General features: G+C 45.6%; 1 protein-coding gene across 5 annotated transcripts; it reads right to left on the minus strand.

Annotated features, from left to right (window-relative positions):
- LOC124011256 (protocadherin alpha-C2-like) lies at nucleotides 1–27,994 on the minus strand. 5 transcript variants are annotated; one of them, XM_046324448.1, is made up of 3 exons: nucleotides 25,414–27,994; nucleotides 11,780–11,815; nucleotides 1–399 (listed from the first exon to the last, which is right to left on the minus strand). In XM_046324448.1, exons 1-2 carry the CDS (start codon nucleotides 27,820–27,822, stop codon nucleotides 11,804–11,806), a joined length of 2,421 nt encoding a protein of 806 aa, XP_046180404.1. In that variant the 5' UTR covers nucleotides 27,823–27,994; the 3' UTR covers nucleotides 1–399; nucleotides 11,780–11,803. The 5 variants fall into 5 exon arrangements, 4 of the variants coding, with proteins under 4 accessions (XP_046180404.1, XP_046180403.1, XP_046180402.1 ...); XM_046324447.1 differs by lacking the exon at nucleotides 25,414–27,994 and adding an exon at nucleotides 16,423–19,316; XR_006834566.1 differs by lacking the exon at nucleotides 25,414–27,994 and having other exon boundaries at nucleotides 11,780–19,316.
- Nucleotides 27,995–27,996: the final 2 nt, after the last annotated feature.

The raw sequence follows: 27,996 nt of genomic DNA on the forward strand, positions 1-27,996 counted from the left end.
ATTCTGTCTCTCTAGTGTATGTTCTCTTCACTGTGGTTAGTTGAAACGTGTGGGGCCCTCAGTGATGGGCCATAGCCATGCAGAACCATGTGTGTTGAATGGACGTTGAAGTTGATTGGGGCTAGTGTGTGCTTATAGAGAGAACATGGCTGGGGGATAGGGGGGCAGGGGGCCATCAGAGTGTCCTTTAGGTCCTTGGGATGACAGTCATTGTTTGGCAAAGGGGGTGTAGGTGAAGTGTCACTAGGGGCCTGGTCGCTTAGGGGAGGGGGCTGAGTAGGGTAAGGACGGGGGTTCCTTTCATCAGTGGACGCGGGGTTCCTTCTGATGTAAATCTGGTGGACCAATGGGGATGGGGCCTTATGAGGAACTGCTGCCGCTGCCAGTGGTGGTGGACCCCTGAGAATGAGAGAAGAGGATTAGACAAAGGTGGAAGGGATCTGGGACAATCACAGCCTTGTGATTGGCCAGACTATGACACGTCTCATGCAGCCGAGGTCTGTCAGTCTGACAAGTCATCAGGCAGAATGACAGAGTGGAGGATTCTCGTGGTGGTGGGGCTATCGATGTACACCATGCTTCAAGATTACGTGAGGGAGAGAGTGGTTGCTAAGTAACTGGGTGATACATTTCATTTTCTGTCCCTCTGCACAAAGAATTAGGTCAGGCATCACATCGCAGTGAAGACGAATTCACAAGGATCATTGTGTTATTGTGAACTCATCAAAAGTCAGTCAAACAATCAAACAGTCAATCATTCACACCACAAACAGTACAGTCCAATCCACCAAACAAACAGTCTAAGATACAGTAGAACATGTCCCTGATCTGCATTAGTGATGGGAGTGAAGGACATGAACACATATTAATATTACATGCAGAGGACAGTATAGTTCTGTTTAGGGTTGCAGAAATCCAGGAACTTTCCCAAAATCCCCTGTCTTTCCAGAATCCCAGGTTGGAAGATTACCTGAATCAGGAGGGAAAAGCAGGAAATCCATCATCTTCCAACCAGGATTACTGGAAAACCTAGGGATTTGGGGGACGTTCTGCTACATGCTAACATGTATGTCAGCCTGGGTTGTAATGTGTCTGTGGTGGTTGCAGGGAGGGCCTGGGAGGGCCGGAGTAGGATGCTGTGAGATGCATCAGTCAGGGATCAGTTGTGGTGTGCAAGAGAGGGCCGGACAATTGTCAGATTTCAGTTTTTTTTGTCTGTCATTCTGCGGCCCCCGGGGGCCAGATGCAGGGTTGAGTGCTCAGTAACTGGTTGCAATCAGGAGTTACACACAGGTGTGTGCCCTAAACAAAAAAGAAATTGCAGGAGAGAGGGCATACCGTCATCCATCCCCCTCTTTAATCTGGATTACAACTAAAGCCAGAGTTTCTGCCAAATAGATCACAGATTATTATTATTATCAGCAGCATTATGATTATCACAACGTCTCTGTCTGATGTCCTCTGAGGTCAATCAATGCCATTAGTTTGTTTCCCTGATAGGAAACCGTCCAAAGGTCACTGTCCCGCCAGAGAAGAAAAACCAAATGTACTTTAGAGTTAGGAAACTAGGGCAGCAGAACCTAGATATCAGCATTATAATAATAACATTGCTACAGGATATCATTATGTAGTCAGAGCTGAGACAGGCTCAATAGGATAAGGATATTATAATATATTTAGAGCTGAGACAGGCCCAATAGGAGGAGAATATCATTATGTAGTCAGAGCTGAGACAGGCCCAATAGGAGGAGAATATCATTATGTAGTCAGAGCTGAGACAGGCCCAATAGGAGGAGAATATCATTATGTAGTCAGAGCTGAGACAGGCCCAATAGGAGGAGAATATCATTATGTAGTCAGAGCTGAGACAGGCCCAATAGGAGGAGAATATCATTATGTAGTCAGAGCTGAGACAGGCCCAATAGGAGGAGAATATCATTATGTAGTCAGAGCTGAGACAGGCCCAATAGGAGGAGAATATCATTATGTAGTCAGAGCTGAGACAGGCCCAATAGGAGGAGAATATCATTATGTAGTCAGAGCTGAGACAGGCCCAATAGGAGGAGAATATCATTATGTAGTCAGAGCTGAGACAGGCCCAATAGGAGGAGAATATCATTATGTAGTCAGAGCTGAGACAGGCCCAATAGGATAAGGATATTATTATGTAGTCAGAACTGAGACAGGCCCAATAGGAGGAGGATATTATTATGTAGTCAGAGCTGAGACAGGCCCAATAGGAGGAGGATATTATAATGTAGTCAGAGCTGAGACAGGCCCAATAGGAGGAGGATATTATAATGTAGTTAGAGCTGAGACAGGCCCAATAGGAGGAGGATATTATAATGTAGTCAGAGCTGAGACAGGCCCAATAGGAGGAGGATATTATAATGTAGTTAGAGCTGAGACAGGCCCAATAGGAGGAGGATATTATAATGTAGTTAGAGCTGAGACAGGCCCAATAGGAGGAGGATATTATAATGTAGTCAGAGCTGAGACAGGCCCAATAGGAGGAGGATATTATAATGTGGTTAGAGCTGAGACAGGCCCAATAGGAGGAGGATATTATAATGTAGTCAGAGCTGAGACAGGCCCAATAGGAGGAGGATATTATAATGTAGTTAGAGCTGAGACAGGCCCAATAGGAGGAGGATATTATAATGTAGTCAGAGCTGAGACAGGCCCAATAGGAGGAGGATATTATAATGTAGTTAGAGCTGAGACAGGCCCAATAGGAGGAGGATATTATAATGTAGTCAGAGCTGAGACAGGCCCAATAGGAGGAGAATATTATAATGTAGTTAGAGCTGAGACAGGCCCAATAGGAGGAGAATATCATTATGTATTCAGAGCTGAGACAGGCCCAATAGGAGGAGAATATCATTATGTAGTCAGAGCTGAGACAGGCCCAATAGGAGGAGAATATCATTATGTAGTCAGAGCTGAGACAGGCCCAATAGGAGGAGAATATCATTATGTAGTCAGAGCTGAGACAGGCCCAATAGGAGGAGGATATTATAATGTAGTCAGAGCTGAGACAGGCCCAATAGGAGGAGGATATTATAATGTAGTCAGAGCTGAGACAGGCCCAATAGGAGGAGAATATCATTATGTAGTCAGAGCTGAGACAGGCCCAATAGGAGGAGAATATCATTATGTAGTCAGAGCTGAGACAGGCCCAATAGGAGGAGAATATCATTATGTAGTCAGAGCTGAGACAGGCCCAATAGGAGGAGGATATTATAATGTAGTCAGAGCTGAGACAGGCCCAATAGGAGGAGGATATTATAATGTAGTCAGAGCTGAGACAGGCCCAATAGGAGGAGAATATCATTATGTAGTCAGAGCTGAGACAGGCCCAATAGGAGGAGAATATCATTATGTAGTCAGAGCTGAGACAGGCCCAATAGGAGGAGAATATCATTATGTATTCAGAGCTGAGACAGGCCCAATAGGAGGAGAATATCATTATGTAGTCAGAGCTGAGACAGGCCCAATAGGAGGAGAATATCATTATGTAGTCAGAGCTGAGACAGGCCCAATAGGAGGAGAATATCATTATGTAGTCAGAGCTGAGACAGGCCCAATAGGAGGAGAATATCATTATGTATTCAGAGCTGAGACAGGCCCAATAGGAGGAGAATATCATTATGTAGTCAGAGCTGAGACAGGCCCAATAGGAGGAGAATATCATTATGTAGTCAGAGCTGAGACAGGCCCAATAGGAGGAGAATATCATTATGTAGTCAGAGCTGAGACAGGCCCAATAGGAGGAGAATATCATTATGTAGTCAGAGCTGAGACAGGCCCAATAGGAGGAGAATATCATTATGTAGTCAGAGCTGAGACAGGCCCAATAGGAGGAGAATATCATTATGTATTCAGAGCTGAGACAGGCCCAATAGGAGGAGGATATTATAATGTAGTTAGAGCTGAGACAGGCCCAATAGGAGGAGAATATCATTATGTAGTCAGAGCTGAGACAGGCCCAATAGGAGGAGGATATTATAATGTAGTCAGAGCTGAGACAGGCCCAATAGGAGGAGAATATTATTATGTTGTCAGAGCTGAGACAGGCCCAATAGGAGGAGAATATCATTATGTAGTCAGAGCTGAGACAGGCCCAATAGGAGGAGAATATTATTATGTTGTCAGAGCTGAGACAGGCCCAATAGGAGGAGAATATTATTATGTTGTCAGAGCTGAGACAGGCCCAATAGGAGGAGAATATTATTATGTTGTCAGAGCTGAGACAGGCCCAATAGGAGGAGGATATTATAATGTAGTCAGAGCTGAGACAGGCCCAATAGGAGGAGAATATCATTATGTAGTCAGAGCTGAGACAGGTGTCATGTTTTGTCTTATATCATCTTGTCATTTTGCTTTTCCTTCTGTTCGTTTCCCCCTGCTGGTCTTATTAGGTTCGTTCCCTTTTTCTATCCCTCTCTCTCCCCTTCCCTCTCTCTCCTCTCTCTATCGTTCCTGCTCCCAGCTGTTCCTATTCCCCTAATCATCATTTAGTCTTCCCACACCTGTTCCCGATCCTTTCCCCTGATTAGAGTCCCTATTTATTCCTTTGTGTTCCGTTCCTGTCCCGTCGGTTCCTTGTTTTGCATTCACCATGCTGTGATTGTGTTTCGCCCTGTCCTGTCGTGTTTTTTGCCTTCATCAGATGCTGCGTGTGAGCAGGTGTCTCTGTCTACTACGGCCTGCGCCTACCCGGCGACCTGCAGTCTGTGGCCGCTTCTCTTGTCATTCCCCTCTACAGACTAGAGGATTTCTGTTATTCCCTGTTTGGACTTGAATAAACTCTGTTTCTGTTAAGTCGCTTTTGGGTCCTCTATCACCTGCATGACAGAAGGAACCGACCAAGTAATGGACCCAGCGACTTCAGACGCTCGTTACACTGCCGTCGAGATCCAAGGAGCCATGCTCGGCAGACACGAGCAGGAATTGTCTGCTGCTCGCCATGCCGTGGAGAACCTGGCCGCTCAGGTTTCCGACCTCTCTGGACAGTTCCAGAGTCTACGTCTCGTGCCACCTGTTACTTCCTGGCCTGCCGAGCCTCCAGAACCTAGGGTTAATAACCCACCTTGCTACTCCGGGCAGCCCACTGAGTGCCGCTCCTTTCTCACGCAGTGTGAGATTGTGTTCTCTCTCCAACCCAACACATACTCTAGAGAGAGAGCTCGGGTTGCTTACGTCATTTCACTCCTTACTGGCCGGGCTCGAGAATGGGGCACAGCTATCTGGGAGGCAAGGGCTGATTGCTCTAACAAGTTCCAGAACTTTAAAGAGGAGATGATTCGGGTTTTTGACCGTTCAGTTTTTGGTAGGGAGGCTTCTAGGGCCCTGGCTTCCTTATGCCAAGGTGAACGGTCCATAACGGATTATTCTATTGAGTTTCGCACTCTTGCTGCCTCTAGTGAGTGGAACGAGCCGGCGCTGCTCGCTCGTTTTCTGGAGGACTCCACGCAGTGGTTAAGGATGAGATTCTCTCCCGGGAGGTTCCTTCAGATGTGGACTCTTTGATTGCTCTCGCCATCCGCATAGAACGACGGGTAGATCTTCGTCACCGGGCTCGTGGAAGAGAGCTCGCATCAACGGTGTTTCCCTGCTCCGCATCGCAACCATCTCCCTCCTCTGGCTTTGAGACTGAGCCCATGCAGCTGGGAGGGATTCGCATCTCGTCTAAGGAGAGGGAACGGAGGATCACCAACCGCCTGTGCCTCTATTGCGGAGTTGCTGGACATTTTGTTAATTCATGTCCAGTAAGAGGCCAGAGCCCATCAGTAAGCGGAGGGCTACTGGTGAGCGCTACTACTCTGGTCTCTTCATCTAGATCTTGTACTACTATGTCGGTCCATCTACGCTGGACCGGTTCGGGTGCTACATGCAGTGCCTTGATTGACTCTGGGGCTGAGGGTTGTTTCATGGACGAAGCATGGGTTCGGAAACATAACATTCCTTTCAGACCGTTAGACAAGCCTACGCCCATGTTTGCCTTAGATGGTAGTCATCTTCCCAGTATCAGATTTGAGACACTACCTTTAACCCTCACAGTATCTGGTAACCACAGTGAGACTATTTCTTTTTTGATTTTCCGTTCACCGTTTACACCTGTTGTTTTGGGTCATCCCTGGCTAGTATGTCATAATCCTTCTATTAATTGGTCTAGTAATTCTATCCTATCCTGGAACGTTTCTTGTCATGTGAAGTGTTTAATGTCTGCCATCCCTCCCGTTTCTTCTGTCCCTACTTCCCAGGAGGAACCTGGCGATTTGACAGGAGTGCCGGAGGAATATCATGATCTGCGCACGGTCTTCAGTCGGTCCCGAGCCAACTCCCTTCCTCCTCACCGGTCGTATGATTGTAGTATTGATCTCCTTCCGGGACCACTCCTCCTCGAGGTAGACTATACTCTCTGTCGGCTCCCGAACGTAAGGCTCTCGAGGATTATTTGTCTGTGTCTCTTGACGCCGGTACCATAGTGCCTTCTTCTTCTCCGGCCGGGGCGGGGTTCTTTTTTGTTAAGAAGAAGGACGGTACTCTGCGCCCTGCGTGGATTATCGAGGGCTGAATGACATAACGGTTAAGAATCGTTATCCGCTTCCCCTTATGTCATCAGCCTTCGAGATTCTGCAGGGAGCCAGGTGCTTTACTAAGTTGGACCTTCGTAACGCTTACCATCTCGTGCGCATCAGAGAGGGGGACGAGTGGAAAACGGCGTTTAACACTCCGTTAGGGCATTTTGAGTACCGGGTTCTGCCGTTCGGTCTCGCCAATGCGCCAGCTGTTTTTCAGGCATTAGTTAATGATGTTCTGAGAGACATGCTGAACATTTTTGTTTTTGTCTATCTTGACGATATCCTGATTTTTTCTCCGTCACTCGAGATTCATGTTCAGCACGTTCGACGTGTTCTACAGCGCCTTTTAGAGAATTGTCTCTACGTAAAGGCTGAGAAGTGCTCTTTTCATGTCTCCTCCGTTACTTTTCTCGGTTCCGTTATTTCCGCTGAAGGCATTCAGATGGATTCCGCTAAGGTCCAAGCTGTCAGTGATTGGCCCGTTCCAAGGTCACGTGTCGAGTTGCAGCGCTTTTTAGGTTTCGCTAATTTCTATCGGCGTTTCATTCGTAATTTCGGTCAAGTTGCTGCCCCTCTCACAGCTCTTACTTCTGTCAAGACGTGTTTTAAGTGGTCCGGTTCCGCCCAGGGAGCTTTTGATCTTCTAAAAGAACGTTTTACGTCCGCTCCTATCCTCGTTACTCCTGACGTCACTAGACAATTCATTGTCGAGGTTGACGCTTCAGAGGTAGGCGTGGGAGCCATTCTATCCCAGCGCTTCCAGTCTGACGATAAGGTTCATCCTTGCGCTTATTCTTCTCATCGCCTGTCGCCATCTGAGCGCAACTATGATGTGGGTAACCGTGAACTGCTCGCCATCCGCTTAGCCCTAGGCGAATGGCGACAGTGGTTGGAGGGGGCGACCGTTCCTTTTGTCGTTTGGACAGACCATAAGAACCTTGAGTACATCCGTTCTGCCAAACGACTTAATGCCCGTCAAGCTCGTTGGGCGTTGTTTTTCGCTCGTTTCGAGTTTGTGATTTCTTACCGTCCGGGTAGCAAGAACACCAAGCCTGATGCCTTATCCCGTCTGTTTAGTTCTTCTGTGGCTTCTACTGATCTCGAGGGGATTCTTCCTTATGGGCGTGTTGTCGGGTTGACAGTCTGGGGAATTGAAAGACAGGTTAAGCAAGCACTCACGCACACTGCGTCGCCGCGCGCTTGTCCTAGTAACCTCCTTTTCGTTCCTGTTTCCACTCGTCTGGCTGTTCTTCAGTGGGCTCACTCTGCCAAGTTAGCTGGTCATCCCGGTGTTCGAGGCACTCTTGCGTCTATTCGCCAGCGCTTTTGGTGGCCGACTCAGGAGCGTGACATGCGCCGTTTCGTGGCTGCGTGTTCAGACTGCGCGCAGAAGAAGTCTGGTAATTTTTTTTTCTGCTTCTGCTCCTGGTCTTGCTGGGTCTCAGTCTGTTCCCTGCCATCGCATCTCTCCTGTTCTTGTTCCTGCCCTTGCTGTGTCTCAGTCTGTCCCTAGTTCTCATTTTTTTTTTAGAGTAGTACCCTAGTTTCCCTTTTTATCGTTTTTCGTTACGGTCCTGAGGAGAGGAGTTGGGTTCTTTCTCGGGACGTGCTGGACCGTTTGATCTATGATTTCCTCCGTTGCCGCCAGTGTTCCTCCTCGAGAGCGCCAGGAGGCGCTCGGTGAGTGGGGGGTACTGTCATGTTTTGTCTTATATCATCTTGTCATTTTGCTTTTCCTTCTGTTCGTTTCCCCCTGCTGGTCTTATTAGGTTCGTTCCCTTTTTCTATCCCTCTCTCTCCCCCTCCCTCTCTCTCCTCTCTCTATCGTTCCTGCTCCCAGCTGTTCCTATTCCCCTAATCATCATTTAGTCTTCCCACACCTGTTCCCGATCCTTTCCCCTGATTAGAGTCCCTATTTATTCCTTTGTGTTCCGTTCCTGTCCCGTCGGTTCCTTGTTTTGCATTCACCATGCTGTGATTGTGTTTCGCCCTGTCCTGTCGTGTTTTTTGCCTTCATCAGATGCTGCGTGTGAGCAGGTGTCTCTGTCTACTACGGCCTGCGCCTACCCGAAGCGACCTGCAGTCTGTGGCCGCTTCTCTTGTCATTCCCCTCTACAGACTAGAGGATTTCTGTTATTCCCTGTTTGGACTTGAATAAACTCTGTTTCTGTTAAGTCGCTTTTGGGTCCTCTATCACCTGCATGACAACAGGCCCAATAGGAGGAGAATATCATTATGTAGTCAGAGCTGAGACAGGCCCAATAGGAGGAGAATATCATTATGTATTCAGAGCTGAGACAGGCCCAATAGGAGGAGGATATTATAATGTAGTTAGAGCTGAGACAGGCCCAATAGGAGGAGAATATCATTATGTAGTCAGAGCTGAGACAGGCCCAATAGGAGGAGGATATTATAATGTAGTCAGAGCTGAGACAGGCCCAATAGGAGGAGAATATTATTATGTTGTCAGAGCTGAGACAGGCCCAATAGGAGGAGGATATTATAATGTTGTCAGAGCTGAGACAGGCCCAATAGGAGGAGGATATTATAATGTAGTTAGAGCTGAGACAGGCCCAATAGGAGGAGGATATCATTATGTAGTCAGAGCTGAGACAGGCCCAATAGGAGGAGAATATCATTATGTAGTCAGAGCTGAGACAGGCCCAATCATTATGTAGTCAGAGCTGAGACAGGCCCAATAGGAGGAGAATATCATTATGTAGTCAGAGCTGAGACAGGCCCAATAGGAGGAGAATATCATTATGTAGTCAGAGCTGAGACAGGCCCAATAGGAGGAGAATATCATTATGTAGTCAGAGCTGAGACAGGCCCAATAGGAGGAGAATATCATTATGTATTCAGAGCTGAGACAGGCCCAATAGGAGGAGAATATCATTATGTAGTCAGAGCTGAGACAGGCCCAATGGAGAGAATATCATTATGTAGTCAGAGCTGAGACAGGCCCAGACAGAGCTGAGACCCAATAGGAGGAGAATATCATTATGTAGTCAGAGCTAGACAGGCCCAATAGGAGGAGAATATCATTATGTAGTCAGAGCTGAGACAGGCCCAATAGGAGGAGAATATCATTATGTAGTCAGAGCTGAGACAGGCCCAATAGGAGGAGAATATCATTATGTAGTCAGAGCTGAGACAGGCCCAATAGGAGGAGAATATCATTATGTAGTCAGAGCTGAGACAGGCCCAATAGGAGGAGAATATCATTATGTAGTCAGAGCTGAGACAGGCCCAATAGGAGGAGAATATCATTATGTAGTCAGAGCTGAGACAGGCCCAATAGGAGGAGAATATCATTATGTATTCAGAGCTGAGACAGGCCCAATAGGAGGAGAATATCATTATGTAGTCAGAGCTGAGACAGGCCCAATAGGAGGAGGATATTATAATGTAGTCAGAGCTGAGACAGGCCCAATAGGAGGAGAATATTATTATGTTGTCAGAGCTGAGACAGGCCCAATAGGAGGAGAATATCATTATGTAGTCAGAGCTGAGACAGGCCCAATAGGAGGAGAATATTATTATGTTGTCAGAGCTGAGACAGGCCCAATAGGAGGAGAATATTATTATGTTGTCAGAGCTGAGACAGGCCCAATAGGAGGAGAATATTATTATGTTGTCAGAGCTGAGACAGGCCCAATAGGAGGAGGATATTATAATGTAGTCAGAGCTGAGACAGGCCCAATAGGAGGAGAATATCATTATGTAGTCAGAGCTGAGACAGGCCCAATAGGAGGAGAATATCATTATGTAGTCAGAGCTGAGACAGGCCCAATAGGAGGAGAATATCATTATGTATTCAGAGCTGAGACAGGCCCAATAGGAGGAGGATATTATAATGTAGTTAGAGCTGAGACAGGCCCAATAGGAGGAGAATATCATTATGTAGTCAGAGCTGAGACAGGCCCAATAGGAGGAGGATATTATAATGTAGTCAGAGCTGAGACAGGCCCAATAGGAGGAGAATATTATTATGTTGTCAGAGCTGAGACAGGCCCAATAGGAGGAGGATATTATAATGTAGTCAGACCTGAGACAGGCCCAATAGGAGGAGAATATTATTATGTTGTCAGAGCTGAGACAGGCCCAATAGGAGGAGAATATCATTATGTAGTCAGAGCTGAGACAGGCCCAATAGGAGGAGAATATCATTATGTAGTCAGAGCTGAGACAGGCCCAATAGGAGGAGGATATTATAATGTAGTTAGAGCTGAGACAGGCCCAATAGGAGGAGAATATCATTATGTAGTCAGAGCTGAGACAGGCCCAATAGGAGGAGAATATTATTATGTTGTCAGAGCTGAGACAGGCCCAATAGGAGGAGAATATCATTATGTAGTCAGAGCTGAGACAGGCCCAATAGGAGGAGGATATTATAATGTATTCAGAGCTGAGACAGGCCCAATAGGAGGAGAATATCATTATGTAGTCAGAGCTGAGACAGGCCCAATAGGAGGAGAATATCATTAGTCAGAGCTGAGACAGGCCCAATAGCTGAGACAGGCCCAATAGTATTCAGAGCTGAGACAGGCCCAATAGGAGGAGAATATCATTATGTATTCAGAGCTGAGACAGGCCCAATAGGAGGAGAATATCATTATGTAGTCAGAGCTGAGACAGGCCCAATAGGAGGAGAATATCATTATGTAGTCAGAGCTGAGACAGGCCCAATAGGAGGAGGATATTATAATGTAGTTAGAGCTGAGACAGGCCCAATAGGAGGAGGATATTATAATGTAGTTAGAGCTGAGACAGGCCCAATAGGAGGAGGATATTATAATGTAGTTAGAGCTGAGACAGGCCCAATAGGAGGAGGATATTATTATGTAGTCAGAGCTGAGACAGGCCCAATAGGAGGAGCCTTGAGGATAAGAGTCTAACATGGGCAGCATTGGCTAGTTTGGGGATGAGGTTCTGTTAAAAAGGGGCAAAAGGTTGATGCAGGACAGACCCAATCTGGTGCTTTTCATGGATGAAGCCATTAGGAACGGGGCAGGGGAATCACCAGAGTGACATTTGTGATCATAACCACCGCTCCTCTTAACGAGAGGGGAAAGACACAGAACGAGAAGAACTCCACTGAAACAAAACCAGCCACGAAAAAGAAAACACATCATTTCTGTAAGGTCATTTAAAAAAGGTTCCCGGGGCGGTTGAGTGAGACTCCTCCATACCTCCAGCTGCACAGTGGACTTCCCTCATTTAGGGTACTTAAGAACAGGGAGAAAAGAAAGAAGCATTTCAATGGTCAAGACATTGCAGAACACAAGGAATCTTTCTGTATGCATGGTTATGGCCTATGGCTATACTCTCATTTTGTCATATTAATCACTCCATTTCTACTGAAGCGGTTATCTGATAAATCTTGGGGAAAGTCAATATTTCAAAAATATATAGCCTACAGCTCAAAACAGACAAAACAGGGTAGAAGGAAAAATGTCATGGCAACCTGAAAAGGGTAACATGAGTTGGTTAGGAAAACAACCGTTTCAGCAATCCATTCACACACACACACAGTCTCCCTCACACACAAGCGCACACACAGAAACGTATTCTGCAAATACTTACCTTTTTACAAGAACCAGCCTTGATCAAGTAAAACATTTGTCATACATTGGAACGAGTGCATAAATGTATAATAACATGAGAACAGATATTGCAGAACATGTAGATAGACTATGGATAGGCTAAGGCTGGATTTTGAGAAATGACAGTGCACATTATTAGGTATAGAGAGAGTGGTGCACAGCAAAACAAGTTCACTACAACCCTGACCCCTCTCTTGCTGCAGACCTCCTCCTGTTCTCTCTTCCCTACTGAGTGACGTAAGAGGAGGAGAGACAACCTCTGCAGCATGGAGGAGGGAGTGGCCTCATTGAGGCGTTCAGCTTGACTGGGCTCACTGAGAGAGAGAGGGGGGGGAGGGGGTTATTCTGATGCATTTTAAATCAGGGGGTGGAGATATTTGATGAAATGAAAGTCTATAAACAAATACCGAATTAGAATAGATCGTGTGATGTCAATAATGAGAGGAATCCATTTGGTCCATCTAGACTCATAAAGGACAGGAAGTCTAATGTGAAACCGTAACCTTGTTTGTTTTGAAAGCTCAAGGGGTTTCTGTCTCATTGCCTTGTAGGCTGTACCATATATAAACTACATTGCTGCTGGCGCTGTGTAATCTCCATCACGGTGTGTTAGCTCTACAAGGATGCAGTATGCAGGCACAGTCAGTGCGGTGAAACGTAAGCCACACGCCATTCAACCAAATTAGAGGCCTTTTTCCCAGCAGGTGCTGCAGCTGTTTGTTGAGGTGCTAGAGGGAGAAAATATACATTCATAACAGATGAATGAATTTCATAGATAAAGGAACTAGGCCTGATTACCTGGCAGAGGGGGACCTGTTTTTAGACTGGTAATGTGGTGGAAGGTGGAAATGTAACACCTGCCCTCTCAACAGCTGACACTTTGTATATGGTATAACTGGGTAAACAGTATGCGACAAGTTTGTGTGAAAAGGTTATATGATGCCAAAAACATGATCAAATTTGATCTTACACATTTTAAGTTTCAGTAATTTTCCAAGTTGCTGTTACTGAACAGTATTTGATAAAATCATCATTGCTTCTTCTCAGAAATAAACAGAACTTTTGCCCAAAGTATTATATTTGTGCTATTCACGATGCCATCTTGGATTTACTTGTTGTTCTTACACAGTAGTGTGGTTCTAATGAGCATTTGGTGTTGCTCTCTCATTACTGTAACTTCCCAACAACTTCACTGGGTTCACGCTACTTTACTTGTTGTGGAACTGGAGACGTATGCGTTGCCAATACAGTCATGTCCATAATTAACAGCATCCTTGATAAAGATGAGCAAAAAAGACTGTGTAAAATAAATAATACAAATATTGAGATATATTGTATGCCCCAAAAATATAGATATTGTTGTAACCCAATGATAAAATGTATAGAATTGCAGGAAATAAGCTTTAAAGCTGCTAAATTATTTTTGGCAACAAGAGGGGTGAGAACAGTTTGTGTCATGAGGGGGGATGCAGGATATTTCCCAATGTTGGGGCCCCGAGTAACAGAGTTTGGGAACTTCTGTTTTAGGGCACACACTCTTAGAAAAAAATGTGACAGAAACTTCTGTTCATATGGTCTGCAGCAGCTGACCGGACGTTCTGAGACCTCAAGCAGCGATTCACTACAGCGTCCATCTTCATCCATCCCGTCAGTTCGTGGTGGGGGTCGACACCTTGGACGTCAGAGTGGGGGCTGTCCTATCCCAGCGTTCTGCCCAGTACCAGAAGCTGCATCCCGGCGCCTTCCTTTCCCATTGTCTTAACCCCGCTGAGAGGAACCACCTCAACTCCAGGCAGGCGAGATAGGGAAAAGGAAATGAGTTGCCGCCCGCACTGTGTGTGCGCAGAACAAGACTCCAGGGGAAAACTCCGGCTGGCCTCCTTCAACCACTCCCTGTCCCTCACCGCCACTGTGTGTGTGCGCAGAACAAGACTCCAGGGGAAAACTCCGGCTGGCCTCCTTCAACCACTCCCTGTCCCTCACCGCCACTGTGTGTGTGCGCAGAACAAGACTCCAGGGGAAAACTCCAGCTGGCCTCCTTCAACCACTCCCTGTCCCTCACCGCCACTGTGTGTGTGCGCAGAACAAGACTCCAGGGGAAAACTCCGTCTGGCCTCCTTCAAACACTCCCTGTCCCTCACCGCCACTGTGTGTGTGCGCAGAACAAGACTCCAGGGGAAAACTCCGGCTGGCCTCCTTCAACCACTCCCTGTCCCTCACCGCCACTGTGTGTGTGCGCAGAACAAGACTCCAGGGGAAAACTCCGGCTGGCCTCCTTCAAACACTCCCTGTCCCTCACTGCCACTGTGTGTGTGCGCAGAACAAGACTCCAGGGGAAAACTCCGGCTGGCCTCCTTCAAACACTCCCTATCCCTCACCGCCACTGGTCCCATATATCCTTGGACTTCATCACAATTCTCCCTCCGTCAGATGGCAACACCACCATCCTTACCATCCTTACGGTGGTGGATAGGTTTTCCAAAGCCACGCTAAGTTGCCCTCAGCTAAGGAGATGGCCCAGCTCATGGTGCAGCACTTCTTATGGATCCATGAATTTCCGGACGACATTGTCTCCAATCACGGAGTTCTTATCCCGGTTCTGGAAGGCGTTCTGCACCCTCATTGGGTAGTCGGCCAGCCTGTCTTCTGGTTTTCATCCATCCCCATTTTAACGACCAGTCGGAAGCGAGACAATCATGACCTGGAGACGACTCTTTGTTGCCTCGTCTCCACCAATCCCACCTGTAGCCAGCAATTCGTGTAGGTGGATTGTGCCTGCAGCACCCTTCCCTGTTCTGATACTGGTCTCTCGACTTTTAAGAGTTCCCTGGGATATCAGCCCCGCCCTTCCCAGAGCAAGAAAATGAAGACAGACATACCTTCTGCCCAGATGTTTGTCCGTTGCTGTATCTGGAAGAGAGCCCAGGCCGCTCTTCTCAAGACCACCTCCAGGTATCGATGACAGGCGGACCGCCAACAGATCCCTGCTTCCCGCTACCGTCTTGGGAAAAGGGTATAACTTTCCACTCGGGATCTGCGCCTCCGGGTGGAGTTCCGCAAACTTTCCCCCCATTTTATTGACCTTTTCCCCATCTCTAAGATCCTTCTGTTGCCCCGCACCCTCCGTATACATCCAACTTTCCATGTATCTAGAATGAAACCCCTGTCTCACAGCCCTTTGTCTCCTGTTTCCAGGCCCACCCCTCTCCCCCGTCTCATTGATGGCCATATGGCATACACAGTTTGGCGACTCCTGAGTGTTCGACCGCAGGGCAGGGGATTCCAGTACCTGGTTGACTGGCCCGGAGGAGAGATGTTGGGTCCCCACCAGGAGTATCCTAGACCCAGCCCTCATCTCGGACTTCCGGCGTCGACAACGCGGTCAACCAGGTGTGTCACCGGGTAGGACATCAGTTGGTGCTCCTGGGTGGGGTGGGGGGGAGACTGTCACACCCTGATCTGTTTCACCTGTCTTGTTATTGGCTCCAACCCCCACCAGGGGTCTCCCATTACCTCATGTGTATTTATACATGCGTTTTCTGTTTGTCCGTTGCCAGTTCTTCTTGTCCCGTCAAGTCTTACCAGCATGTTCCTGTGGTTCCTATGCTCTACTTTTTGTTTTTCCTAGTCTTCCCAGTTCTGACCTTTCTGCCTGTCCTGACCCTGATCCTGCCTGCCGTCCGGTACCTGCCTGACTCTGATTTGGATTACGACCTACCGACTGCCTGCTCCTTGAACTAATAAACTCTGAGACTCATACTCTCCACCTCCTGTGTCTCCATCTGGGTCTTAGCCTGAGCCGTGATAATTATGGCGTATTGTGTGTAGATTAATGAGGAAATTAAAAATATATATTTTACAACAAAGCTGTTACGTAACTAAATGTGGAAAAAGTCAAGGGGTCTGAATACTTTCAGGTGGCACTGGAGAACCTAAAAGGGTTATTTGGCATTCCCCATAGGAGAATCCTTTGAAGAACTAGATTTGGTTCCAGGTAAAACCATTTGGGTTCCAGGTAGAATCATTTTCGGTACCATGTAGAACCCTTTCCAAAGAGGGTTCTACATGAAAACCAAAAGGGTTCTACCTGGATCCAAAAAGGGTTCTCCTATGGGAATATCTGAAGAACCCTTTTGGAACCCTTTTTCTAAAATTGCAGTGACTCAGTCATATCGTTGTTGCATTGTGCTTTGCTGTGGAGGTCATTCAGAGGTGGAGGTCCTTCTTACCTGCAGAGTAGAGGCTGCTGAGTCGCTGGTCTCTGTCAGGCCCGTGCTCCTTGGTAAACTGGACACAATGTATCTGGAGCCCGCCTTTGGCACAGGCTGTCTGACTACCAGCTTTCCTTTCCTGGTCTCTGCTAGAAACATACTGTACCAGTAGGCATCGTTGGAGACCAGAGTGGAATCTGCGATGGTCGAGTTCCTCTCGCTGATCACGCTGTTCCTACTAGGAGGAGCCGCTTTGCTGGGCATCGGTTTCTGACACTTCAGCACACAGGTGACCAATATGGTGATCAATAACAGAAAGGACACCGAGCCCAAGCCGATCACCAAATACAGGTTTAAGTCTGAAAATATGTCATATTCTAGAGGGACTTCAGTCATGTCAGAGTAGGCTTTAACGGCAGTCTCCACTGTTGACAGCTTGATGGTAACTGTAGCAGACAGAGCAGGTTCTCCGTTGTCCTTGGCGATGACAACCAGCCGTTGATGACGCGGATCTCTGTAACTGAACATTCTCATGGTCCGGATATCTCCATTGTATTGGTCCAGACTGAATAAGGTGGCGTCAGTAACCTGTAGAAACTGGTATGTAATCCGAGAGTTCTGGACCGAGTCCGTGTCTATGGCTATCACCTTGGAGACCAGGGATCCTTTATCGGTGGATCTGGGAATCTTTTCCTCCACCACGGAGCCGTGCACGCGCCACGGAGAGACTATGACCGGGGTGTTGTCGTTCTGATCAACAATAATGATGTGGACAGTCACATTACTGCTGAGCGGAGGAACACCAGAGTCTCTGGCCTCAATGTGGAAAAGGAATTCTTTCTCTATCTCATAGTCAAACGTCTTTAGTGCGTAAAGATTACCGTTCTCCGGATTGATGGAAAACAGCATGGAAATGGAGGTGTTCACTATCTCCTTCTCTATGATGAAATAAACTAGATACTGGTTTTCATGGAGGTCTGGATCAAACGCAGTGAGGGAACTTAGCAAGGCCCCAGGCGCGTTATTCTCCATAACGGGCATAGTGTAGAACGACTGGGGGAACTGTGGAACGTTGTCGTTAACGTCTAGTAGTTCTAAAGTCATCGTTTCATTGTCAGATAGCGGAGGGGAACCCCTGTCTGTTACGGTAAAAGTTATGTCATATTCTGGGATCTTCTCACGGTCGAGAGGTTCTGATACTACTAACTCATAATAGTTATCGGAATTCTCTCTTAGTGAAAAAGGTAATTCATCCGCAATATGGATATCGACAATCCCATTTTCACCTGAATCTTTATCGCTGACACTGACAACTGCTATCACCGTGTCTACCGCTATATCCTCCTTTATGGGACTTTGATATGATTTGATTGATATTTCAGGATGATTGTCATTCATATCCGTCACTAGAATAGTTATTTTACACTGACCTGATAAAGAGTTGGTCCCATTATCAGTTGCTATGACTTCCATATCATAGATCCTGAAGTCTTCATAATTGATCATTTCTTTCACCGTTATTTCTCCGTTATCAGGGTTTAAACTGAACGTTTCATGTGTTTTCTCTGATGTATACAAACTATATGAATATACTATTACCGAATTGGTTCCCTCATCTAAGTCTGTTGCATTCAATTTAACCACAAGGCTTCCGATTGGAGAGTTTTCCATTATTTTTATATTATATGAATCTTTGTCAAACTGAGGGGCATTATCATTTGTGTCCAGGACACGAACAATTATGTTGGCTGTACCAGAGCGCGCGGGGACTCCACCATCTACAGCGGTGAGTATTAGGTTATGAACGGCGTGCTCCTCTCGGTTTAAAGCCTTTTTCAGTATCAAATCGGCAAACTTCGATCCATCCCTCCCGGTCTGAATTTCAATATCAAAATGATCACTTTCACTGATGTGGTAGGTTTTTACAGAATTCGTGCCCACATCGGGGTCAATTGCATTGCTTAGAGAAAAACGCTCCCCGGCCGGGGTCGATTCAGAAATATCTAGGTTTATGATATCTCTACGAAAACGTGGCGCGTTGTCATTTATATCAACGATTTCCAATTCTATGTTAAATATCCGAACTGGATTTTCAATGATTACCTCCATTTTTAGAAAACAAGTTGTAGCTGTTTTAGAACTACAGAGGTGTTCCCTGTCCATATTTTCAACAATATACAGCTCCCCCGTCTCTTTGTTCACGTCAAGATATTTCTTACCGGCGATGACATCTAACCGCATCTTGCGTTTGCTCAAGGTTTTCATATCTAGTCCCAAATCAGCAGCTAAATTAGCAACAACGGATCCTTCCTCCATTTCCTCGGGAATAGAATAGTGAGTAACAGCAGACGCCGTATTCATGGCTGCAGAGAGAAGAATAAAGGCCGAGACGTACCTTCTCCAGGACTGTCCATTAATACTCGAATCCATTGTTATAAATAGTTTGCTTTACTCCCAGTGTGAAGCAATTCCAAAACATACAATTGCACAGTGAAAATATTGAATCAGACAACACAACGACTGTTTCTAATAAGTGCCAGGTTGTGCTTCAAATGATCCGTTCAAACGTGGTAGTTTCAGCACCATAGAGCTGTCCATATCACAATGCTCCCCTCTCGTCCCTGTGACGCAGCTGCCATGGAGACTATTACATCACAAACTAATGCTTTTCACTGGTGAACAGCGACGCTTTCCGTGTTTAACAAAACTTTGCACCTTTCATTTTAAAGTACTACAGACCTCATAGTATTACTGTATTACCAGTTAATTAAAAGTGTGCACATATAGATAGAAAATGAGGTGTCAGGTATATAAATTCAAACGTTTACTTCAGCAACAAGGAAAACATGCAATGCATGTCAGAGCAAAGAATTTCCAACATTTAAGGTTGTATAAAATGGAGTAAGAATCTACCTGGGGAACACACACTGACAAAGTTATAGCAAATTATGTTGAATTCGAGGTGAAGATATTTCTTACCTGCAGAGTAGAGGCTGCTGAGTCGCTGGTCTCTGTCAGGCCGGTGCTCCTTGGTAAACTGGACACAATGTATCTGGAGCCCGCCTTTGGCACAGGCTGTCTGACTACCAGCTTTCCTTTCCTGGTCTCTGCTAGAAACATACTGTACCAGTAAGCATCGTTGGAGACCAGAGTGGAATCTGCGATGGTCGAGTTCCTCTCGCTGATCACGCTGTTCCTACTAGGAGGAGCCGCTTTGCTGGGCATCGGTTTCTGACACTTCAGCACACAGGTGACCAATATGGTGATCAATAACAGAAAGGACACCGAGCCCAAGCCGATCACCAAATAGAGGTTTAAGTCTGAAAATATGTCATATTCTAGAGGCACTTCAGTCATGTCAGAGTAGGCTTTAACGGCAGTCTCCACTGTTGACAGCTTGATGGTAACTGTAGCAGACAGAGCAGGTTCTCCGTTGTCCTTGGCGATGACAACCAGCCGTTGATGACGCGGATCTCTGTAACTGAACATTCTCATGGTCCGGATATCTCCATTGTATTGGTCCAGACTGAATAAGGTGGCGTCAGTAACCTGTAGAAACTGGTATGTAATCCGAGAGTTCTGGACCGAGTCCGTGTCTATGGCTATCACCTTGGAGACCAGGGATCCTTTATCGGTGGATCTGGGAATCTTTTCCTCCACCACGGAGCCGTGCACGCGCCACGGAGAGACTATGACCGGAGTGTTGTCGTTCTGATCAACAATAATGATGTGGACAGTCACATTACTGCTGAGCGGAGGAACACCAGAGTCTCTGGCCTCAATGTGGAAAATGAATTCTTTCTCTATCTCATAGTCAAACGTATTTAGTGCGTAAAGATTGCCGTTCTCCGGATTGATGGAAAACAGCATGGAAATGGAGGTGTTCACTATCTCCTTCTCTATGATGAAATAAACTAGATACTGGTTTTCATGGAGGTCTGGATCAAACGCAGTGAGGGAACTTAGCAAGGCCCCAGGCGCGTTATTCTCCATAACGGGCATAGTGTAGAACGACTGGGGGAACTGTGGAACGTTGTCGTTAACGTCTAGTAGTTCTAAAGTCATCGTTTCATTGTCAGATAGCGGAGGGGAACCCCTGTCTGTTACTGTAAAAGTTATGTCATATTCTGGGACCTTCTCACGGTCGAGAGGTTCTGATACTACTAACTCATAATAGTTATCGGAAGACTCTCTTAGTGCAAAAGGTAATTCATCCGTAATATGGATATCGACAATCCCATTTTCACCTGAATCTTTATCGCTGACACTGACAACTGCTATCACCGTGTCTACCGCTATATCCTCCTGTATGGGACTTTGATATGATTTGATTGATATTTCAGGATGATTGTCATTCATATCCGTCACTAGAATAGTTATTTTACACTGACCTGACAACGAGTTGGTCCCCTTATCAGTTGCTATGACTTCCATATCATAGATCCTGAAGTCTTCATAATTTATCATTTCTTTCACCGTTATTTCTCCGTTATTGGGGTTTAAACTGAACGTTTCTTGAGTTTTCTCTGATGTATAGAGGCTATATGAATATAATATTTCCGAATTGGTTCCCTTCATCTAAGTCAGTTGCATTCAGTGTAACCACAAGGCTTCCAATTGGAAAGTTTTCCATCATATTGATGGTATAGCTTTCTTTATCAAATTGAGGGGCGTTGTCATTCGTATCTAGAACGCGAACAATGATGTTGGCTGTGCCTGTGCGCGCGGGGACTCCGCCGTCTACAGCCGTGAGTATTAGATTATGAATCTCCTGCTCCTCTCGGTCTAAAGCCTTTTTCAGAATCAAATCAGCAAACTTTGACCCGTCTCGCCCGGCCTGAATTTCTATATTGAAATGATCACTTTCTCTAGATGGTAGGTTTTCACAGAATTAGTGCCAACGTCAGGATCCACGGCATTGTTCATTGAGAATCGTTCTCCTATTGCAGTTGACTCGGATATATCCAAATGCATTTCGTCTCTTCGAAAATAAGGTGAATTGTCGTTGATATCCATGATTTCTAGCTCAATATTAAACATTCGTAATGGGTTTTCAATTGTAGCGTCCAGTTTAAGAAAACAATTGGTTTTAGAGCTGCATAGATGTTCTCTATCCATTTTCTGTAAAATGTAAAGCTCTCCAGTTTCTTTGTTAACCTCCATATATTTTTGATTGGCGACAACATCCAATCGCATCTTGCGCCTATTCAATGTTTTCACATCCAATCCCAAATCAGTAGCTAAATTGGCAACAACGGAGCCTTCCTCCATTTCTTCTGGAATAGAATAATGGGTTACGGCAGACGCCGTGTTCATGGTGCAGAGAGAAGAAGAAAGACCGATACGTACCTTCTCCACCGTTGAACGAGGCAATGCGACTCCATCGCTTGATTGTTGTTATCCGTGGGTAATGCAATACAAAAATCGGGACCTTCTGATGATGATTTGAGAAGCCAAACGAGTCGACTATTGTACCGATGTGTATTTTAGATCATCGTTTTACAGCGATGGATTCAGCACCAGGTAGATGTCCACATACAAAAATGCTTTGCTTTCTTCGCTGTGACGAACTGTCGTGGCAACTGTTACTTAACTGAAGAGTGCCTTTTATTGGTGAGCAGCGACACTTTGCGCATTTTACCAGCATTCACACATTCGAATTAAAACCTTGCAGGCAAGTTTTAATTGCCTAAAATAGGTAGAATATAATAGAGAGTAGGCCTGTTTGTACTCAGTTTTTTTATAAACTTCGGTGATCATACTTTGTTCACAACTACCCCAATATTATATGCATCAATGTCTCACCATGCCTTCACTTTGTACCCTGGTTTTACACCCTAAAGATCCAGCACATTATTGTCAAAACAATTGATTATAAGTAATTTGGTTAAAACAGATGGAGATTGTTTTCTTACCTGCAGAGTAGAGGCTGCTGAGTCGCTGGTCTCTGTCAGGCCGGTGCTCCTTGGTAAACTGGACACAATGTATCTGGAGCCCGCCTTTGGCACAGGCTGTCTGACTACCAGCTTTCCTTTCCTGGTCTCTGCTAGAAACATACTGTACCAGTAGGCATCGTTGGAGACCAGAGTGGAATCTGCGATGGTCGAGTTCCTCTCGCTGATCACGCTGTTCCTACTAGGAGGAGCCGCTTTGCTGGGCATCGGTTTCTGACACTTCAGCACACAGGTGACCAATATGGTGATCAATAACAGAAAGGACACCGAGCCCAAGCCGATCACCAAATACAGGTTTAAGTCTGAAAATATGTCATATTCTAGAGGCACTTCAGTCATGTCAGAGTAGGCTTTAACGGCAGTCTCCACTGTTGACAGCTTGATGGTAACTGTAGCAGACAGAGCAGGTTCTCCGTTGTCCTTGGCGATGACAACCAGCCGTTGATGACGCGGATCTCTGTAACTGAACATTCTCATGGTCCGGATATCTCCATTGTATTGGTCCAGACTGAATAAGGTGGCGTCAGTAACCTGTAGAAACTGGTATGTAATCCGAGAGTTCTGGACCGAGTCCGTGTCTATGGCTATCACCTTGGAGACCAGGGATCCTTTATCGGTGGATCTGGGAATCTTTTCCTCCACCACGGAGCCGTGCACGCGCCACGGAGAGACTATGACAGGGGTGTTGTCATTCTGATCAACAATAATGATGTGGACAGTCACATTACTGCTGAGCGGAGGAACACCAGAGTCTCTGGCCTCAATGTGGAAAAGGAACTCTTTCTCTATCTCATAGTCAAACGTCTTTAGTGCGTAAAGATGACCGTTCTCCGGATTGATGGAGAACAGCATGGAAATGGAGGTGTTCACTATCTCCTTCTCTATGATGAAATAAACTAGATACTGGTTTTCATGGAGGTCTGGATCAAACGCGGTGAGGGAACTTAGCAAGGCCCCAGGCGCGTTATTCTCCATAACGGGCATAGTGTAGAACGACTGGGGGAACTGTGGAACGTTGTCGTTAACGTCTAGTAGTTCTAAAGTCATCGTTTCATTGTCAGATAGCGGAGGGGAACCCCTGTCTGTTACGGTAAAAGTTATGTCATATTCTGGGACCTTCTCACGGTCGAGAGGTTCTGATACTACTAACTCATAATAGTTATCGGAAGACTCTCTTAGTGCAAAAGGTAATTCATCCGTAATATGGATATCGACAATCCCATTTTCACCTGAATCTTTATCGCTGACACTGACAACTGCTATCACCGTGTCTACCGCTATATCCTCCTTTATGGGACTTTGATATGATTTGATTGATATTTCAGGATGATTGTCATTCATATCCGTCACTAGAATAGTTATTTTACACTGACCTGATAAAGAGTTGGTCCCCTTATCAGTTGCTATGACTTCCATATCATAGATCCTGAAGTCTTCATAATTGATCATTTCTTTCACCGTTATTTCTCCGTTATTAGGGTTTAAACTGAACGTTTCATGTGTTTTCTCTGATGTATACAAACTATATGAATATACTATTACCGAATTGGTTCCCTCATCTAAGTCAGTTGCATTCGGTTTCACCACAAGACTTCCGATTGGAGAGTTTTCCATTATTTCTATATTGTAGCTTTCTTTGTCAAATTTAGGGGCGTTGTCGTTTGTATCCAGCACTCGAACAATGATGTTGGCTGTGCCCGAACGCGCTTGTACTCCGCCATCTACAGCAGTGAGTATTAGATGATGAACCTCCTGCTGCTCGCGGTCTAAAGCTGTCTGCAAAATTAGATCAGCAAACTTTGACCCATCTCTCCCGGTCTGAATTTCTAAAGTAAAATGACTACTTTCGCTCAGGTGGTAGGTTTTAACAGAATTGTCTCCGACATCAGGGTCTATGGCATTGTTCAAAGAGAAGCGCTCTCCAACTGCAGTTGACTCCGATATATCCAAATGCATGTTATCCCTTCGAAAATGAGGTGCATTGTCGTTGATATCCATGATTTCTAGTTCGATATTAAACATTCGTATTGGGTTTTCAATTGTAACATCCAATTTAAGGAAGCAAGATGCCGTTTTGATGGGGCAAAACAATTCTCTGTCCATCTTCTCTAAAATGTACAGCTCCCCCGTGTCTTTGTTAATCTGCAAATACTTCTTATTTCCAACAACATCTAACCGCATCTCCCGTTTACTCAAAGTGTTTACATCTAGTCCCAAATCAGCAGCTAAATTAGCAACAACGGAGCCTTCCTCCATTTCTTCGGGAATAGTATAATGGGTAACGGCAGACACGACGTTCAGGGCAGCAGAGAAAATAAGAAAAACCGAGACATACCTTCTCCATGGCTGTCCGCGTCTGTGCGCCTCCATTGTTGTCTTTGTAAACTCTGTTTACAAGAAAGTAATCTCAAACACAATGTCAACCAGCAGAAAACATAGGTAAATTACAATATCGCAAGGCCTTAAGCGTTTTAGAGCGAACAGAGCAGAATAATATATTTTTTGATGGATTCAGCACCAGGAGTAGGTTACACTGCCTTCCTAATGACGAACTGTCATGGCGACCACTGCATCACAAACGTATGTGTTTAGCTAGTAAACAGCGACGCTTTGCGCATATTACGAGCTTGTACATATCTACTGCTGTCAATGTTTTTGGGCTGTCTTCGCAATATAGCTGAATGTCGACGCAAATAAGCAAACATCTGGAGCACTATTGCCTGTAAGATTTTTTATCGATATCAAGATTGAAACAAGACCAAGGAAGCTGGTGGGATTTCATTTGTTTTGCCGAACATATTTTTGAATTTATATTAGACTTGAAAGGTAGGCATATTAACACGATGGCCCCAGAAGTGTCTTCCATTGAATGACGAAGAAAAAAGGCATTTACGCATAAGGTGAATGCGTAAAGAGTCACACACGGACAAATACCACTGATCACAGAGGTCAATTCAACGTCTTTTCCACGTTGGTTTATGTGGAAACAAGGTTGATTCAGCTAGTCGGCTATAGAAACATTTGAGAAGATCTGAAATGAATGATCAAGTCTTACCTGCAGAGTAGAGGCTGCTGATTCGCTGGTCTCTGTCAGGCCGGTGCTCCTTGGTAAACTGGACACAATGTATCTGGAGCCCGCCTTTGGCACAGGCTGTCTGACTACCAGCTTTCCTTTCCTGGTCTCTGCTAGAAACATACTGTACCAGTAAGCATCGTTGGAGACCAGGGTGGAATCTGCGATGGTCGAGTTCCTCTCGCTGATCACGCTGTTCCTACTGGGAGGAGCCGCTTTGCTGGGCATCGGTTTCTGACACTTCAGCACACAGGTGACCAATATGGTGATCAATAACAGAAAGGACACCGAGCCCAAGCCGATCACCAAATAGAGGTTTAAGTCTGAAAATATGTCATATTCTAGAGGCACTTCAGTCATGTCAGAGTAGGCTTTAACGGCAGTCTCCACTGTTGACAGCTTGATGGTAACTGTAGCAGACAGAGCAGGTTCTCCGTTGTCCTTGGCGATGACAACCAGCCGTTGATGACGCGGATCTCTGTAACTGAACATTCTCATGGTCCGGATATCTCCATTGTATTGGTCCAGACTGAATAAGGTGGCGTCAGTAACCTGTAAAAACTGGTATGTAATCCGAGAGTTCTGGACCGAGTCCGTGTCTATGGCTATCACCTTGGAGACCAGGGATCCTTTATCGGTGGATCTGGGAATCTTTTCCTCCACCACGGAGCCGTGTACGCGCCACGGAGAGACTATGACCGGGGTGTTGTCGTTCTGATCAACAATAATGATGTGGACAGTCACATTACTGCTGAGCGGAGGAACACCAGAGTCTCTGGCCTCAATGTGGAAAAGGAACTCTTTCTCTATCTCATAGTCAAACGTCTTCAGTGCGTAAAGATGACCGTTCTCCGGATTGATGGAAAACAGCATGGAAATGGAGGTGTTCACTATCTCCTTCTCTATGATGAAATAAACTAGATACTGGTTTTCATGGAGGTCTGGATCAAACGCAGTGAGGGAACTTAGCAAGGCCCCAGGCGCGTTATTCTCCATAACGGGCATAGTGTAGAACGACTGGGGGAACTGTGGAACGTTGTCGTTAACGTCTAGTAGTTCTAAAGTCATCGTTTCATTGTCAGATAGCGGAGGGGAACCCCTGTCTGTTACGGTAAACGTTATGTCATATTCTGGGACCTTCTCACGGTCGAGAGGTTCTGATACTACTAACTCATAATAGTTATCGGAAGACTCTCTTAGTGCAAAAGGTAATTCATCCGTAATATGGATATCGACAATCCCATTTTCACCTGAATCTTTATCGCTGACACTGACAACTGCTATCACCGTGTCTACCGCTATATCCTCCTTTATGGGACTTTGATATGATTTGATTGATATTTCAGGATGATTGTCATTCATATCCGTCACTAGAATAGTTATTTTACACTGACCTGACAACGAGTTGGTCCCCTTATCAGTTGCTATGACTTCCATATCATAGATCCTGAAGTCTTCATAATTGATCATTTCCTTTACAGTTATCTCACCGCTATCAGGATTTAAATTGAACGTGCCCTGTGTCTTTTCTGATGTATAAAGACTGTATGAGTATATTACTTCTGCATTTGACCCTTCGTCTAAGTCTGTTGCGTTTAACTTCACTACAAGATTTCCGATTGGGGAGTTCTCCGGTACGTTAATACGAAAGCTTTCCTTTTCAAAATAAGGGGCGTTGTCATTTGTATCCAACACATGAACAATGATGCTGGCTGTACCGGAGCGCGTGGGTACCCCGCTGTCTACAGCCGTGAGTATTAGATTTTGAAACGCCTGCTTCTCTCGATCTAAAGCCTTTTTCAGAATCAAATCAGCAAACTTCGATCCGTCTCTTCCAGTCTGAATTTCAATACCAAAATGGTGGCTTTCGCTAAGATGATAGGTTTTCACCGAGTTCGCACCAATATCAGGGTCAACTGCATTGCTTAAAGAGAATCGTTCACCTAACGGTGTCGACTCGGATATATCTAAATGTATTGTATCTCTTCGAAATTGTGGCGCATTATCATTGATATCCATTATTTCTAACTCTATGTTAAATATCCTCAGTGGGTTCTCAAGGACAACTTCCATTTTTAGAAAACAAGTAGCTGTCTTAATGTTGCAAAGCAGTTCCCTGTCTATCTTCTCAGCGATATACATTTCTCCTGTGTCCTCATTAACGTCCACATATTTCTTATTGGCTATGGTATCTAACCGTATCTTGCGGTTGCTTAAGGTTTTCATGTCCAGTCCCAAATCAGTGGCTAGATTAGCAACAATAGAGCCTTCCTCCATTTCTTCGGGAATAGAATAATGGGTAACGGCAGATGCCCTGTTCAGGACTGCAGAGAAAAGAAGAAAGACCGAGACGTACCTCCTCGAGGGCTGAATGATCCGATGTACATCCATTGTTTCAAATGATTGCTTACCATGCGCAGCGCAAAATTGAAAACGCGAGGATTGTGATAATATGGAAATAGTCAACCGTTTGGGAGTAGAAACGAGACGGGTTTCAGATAATCCTTTGTCAAAGAGATGGTTTCAGAACCAGGGAGCTGTCCAGATAAAAAAATACCTTGCTTT

This window comes from Oncorhynchus gorbuscha, linkage group LG23 (genome assembly GCF_021184085.1).
Source record: "Oncorhynchus gorbuscha isolate QuinsamMale2020 ecotype Even-year linkage group LG23, OgorEven_v1.0, whole genome shotgun sequence".
Classification (NCBI taxonomy): domain Eukaryota; kingdom Metazoa; phylum Chordata; class Actinopteri; order Salmoniformes; family Salmonidae; genus Oncorhynchus; species Oncorhynchus gorbuscha.

What these genes read in the sequence shown, in the direction of transcription:
- LOC124011256 (XM_046324445.1), bottom strand. Translation starts at nt 18,834, where the DNA reads ATGGATTCGAGTATTAATGGACAGTCCTGGAGAAGGTACGTCTCGGCC. An exon ending in CAGCAGCCTCTACTCTGCAG is followed by an intron (nt 400 to 16,422) that starts GTAAGAAGGACC and finishes TCTCATTCTCAG; the next exon opens with GGGTCCACCACCACTGGCAG.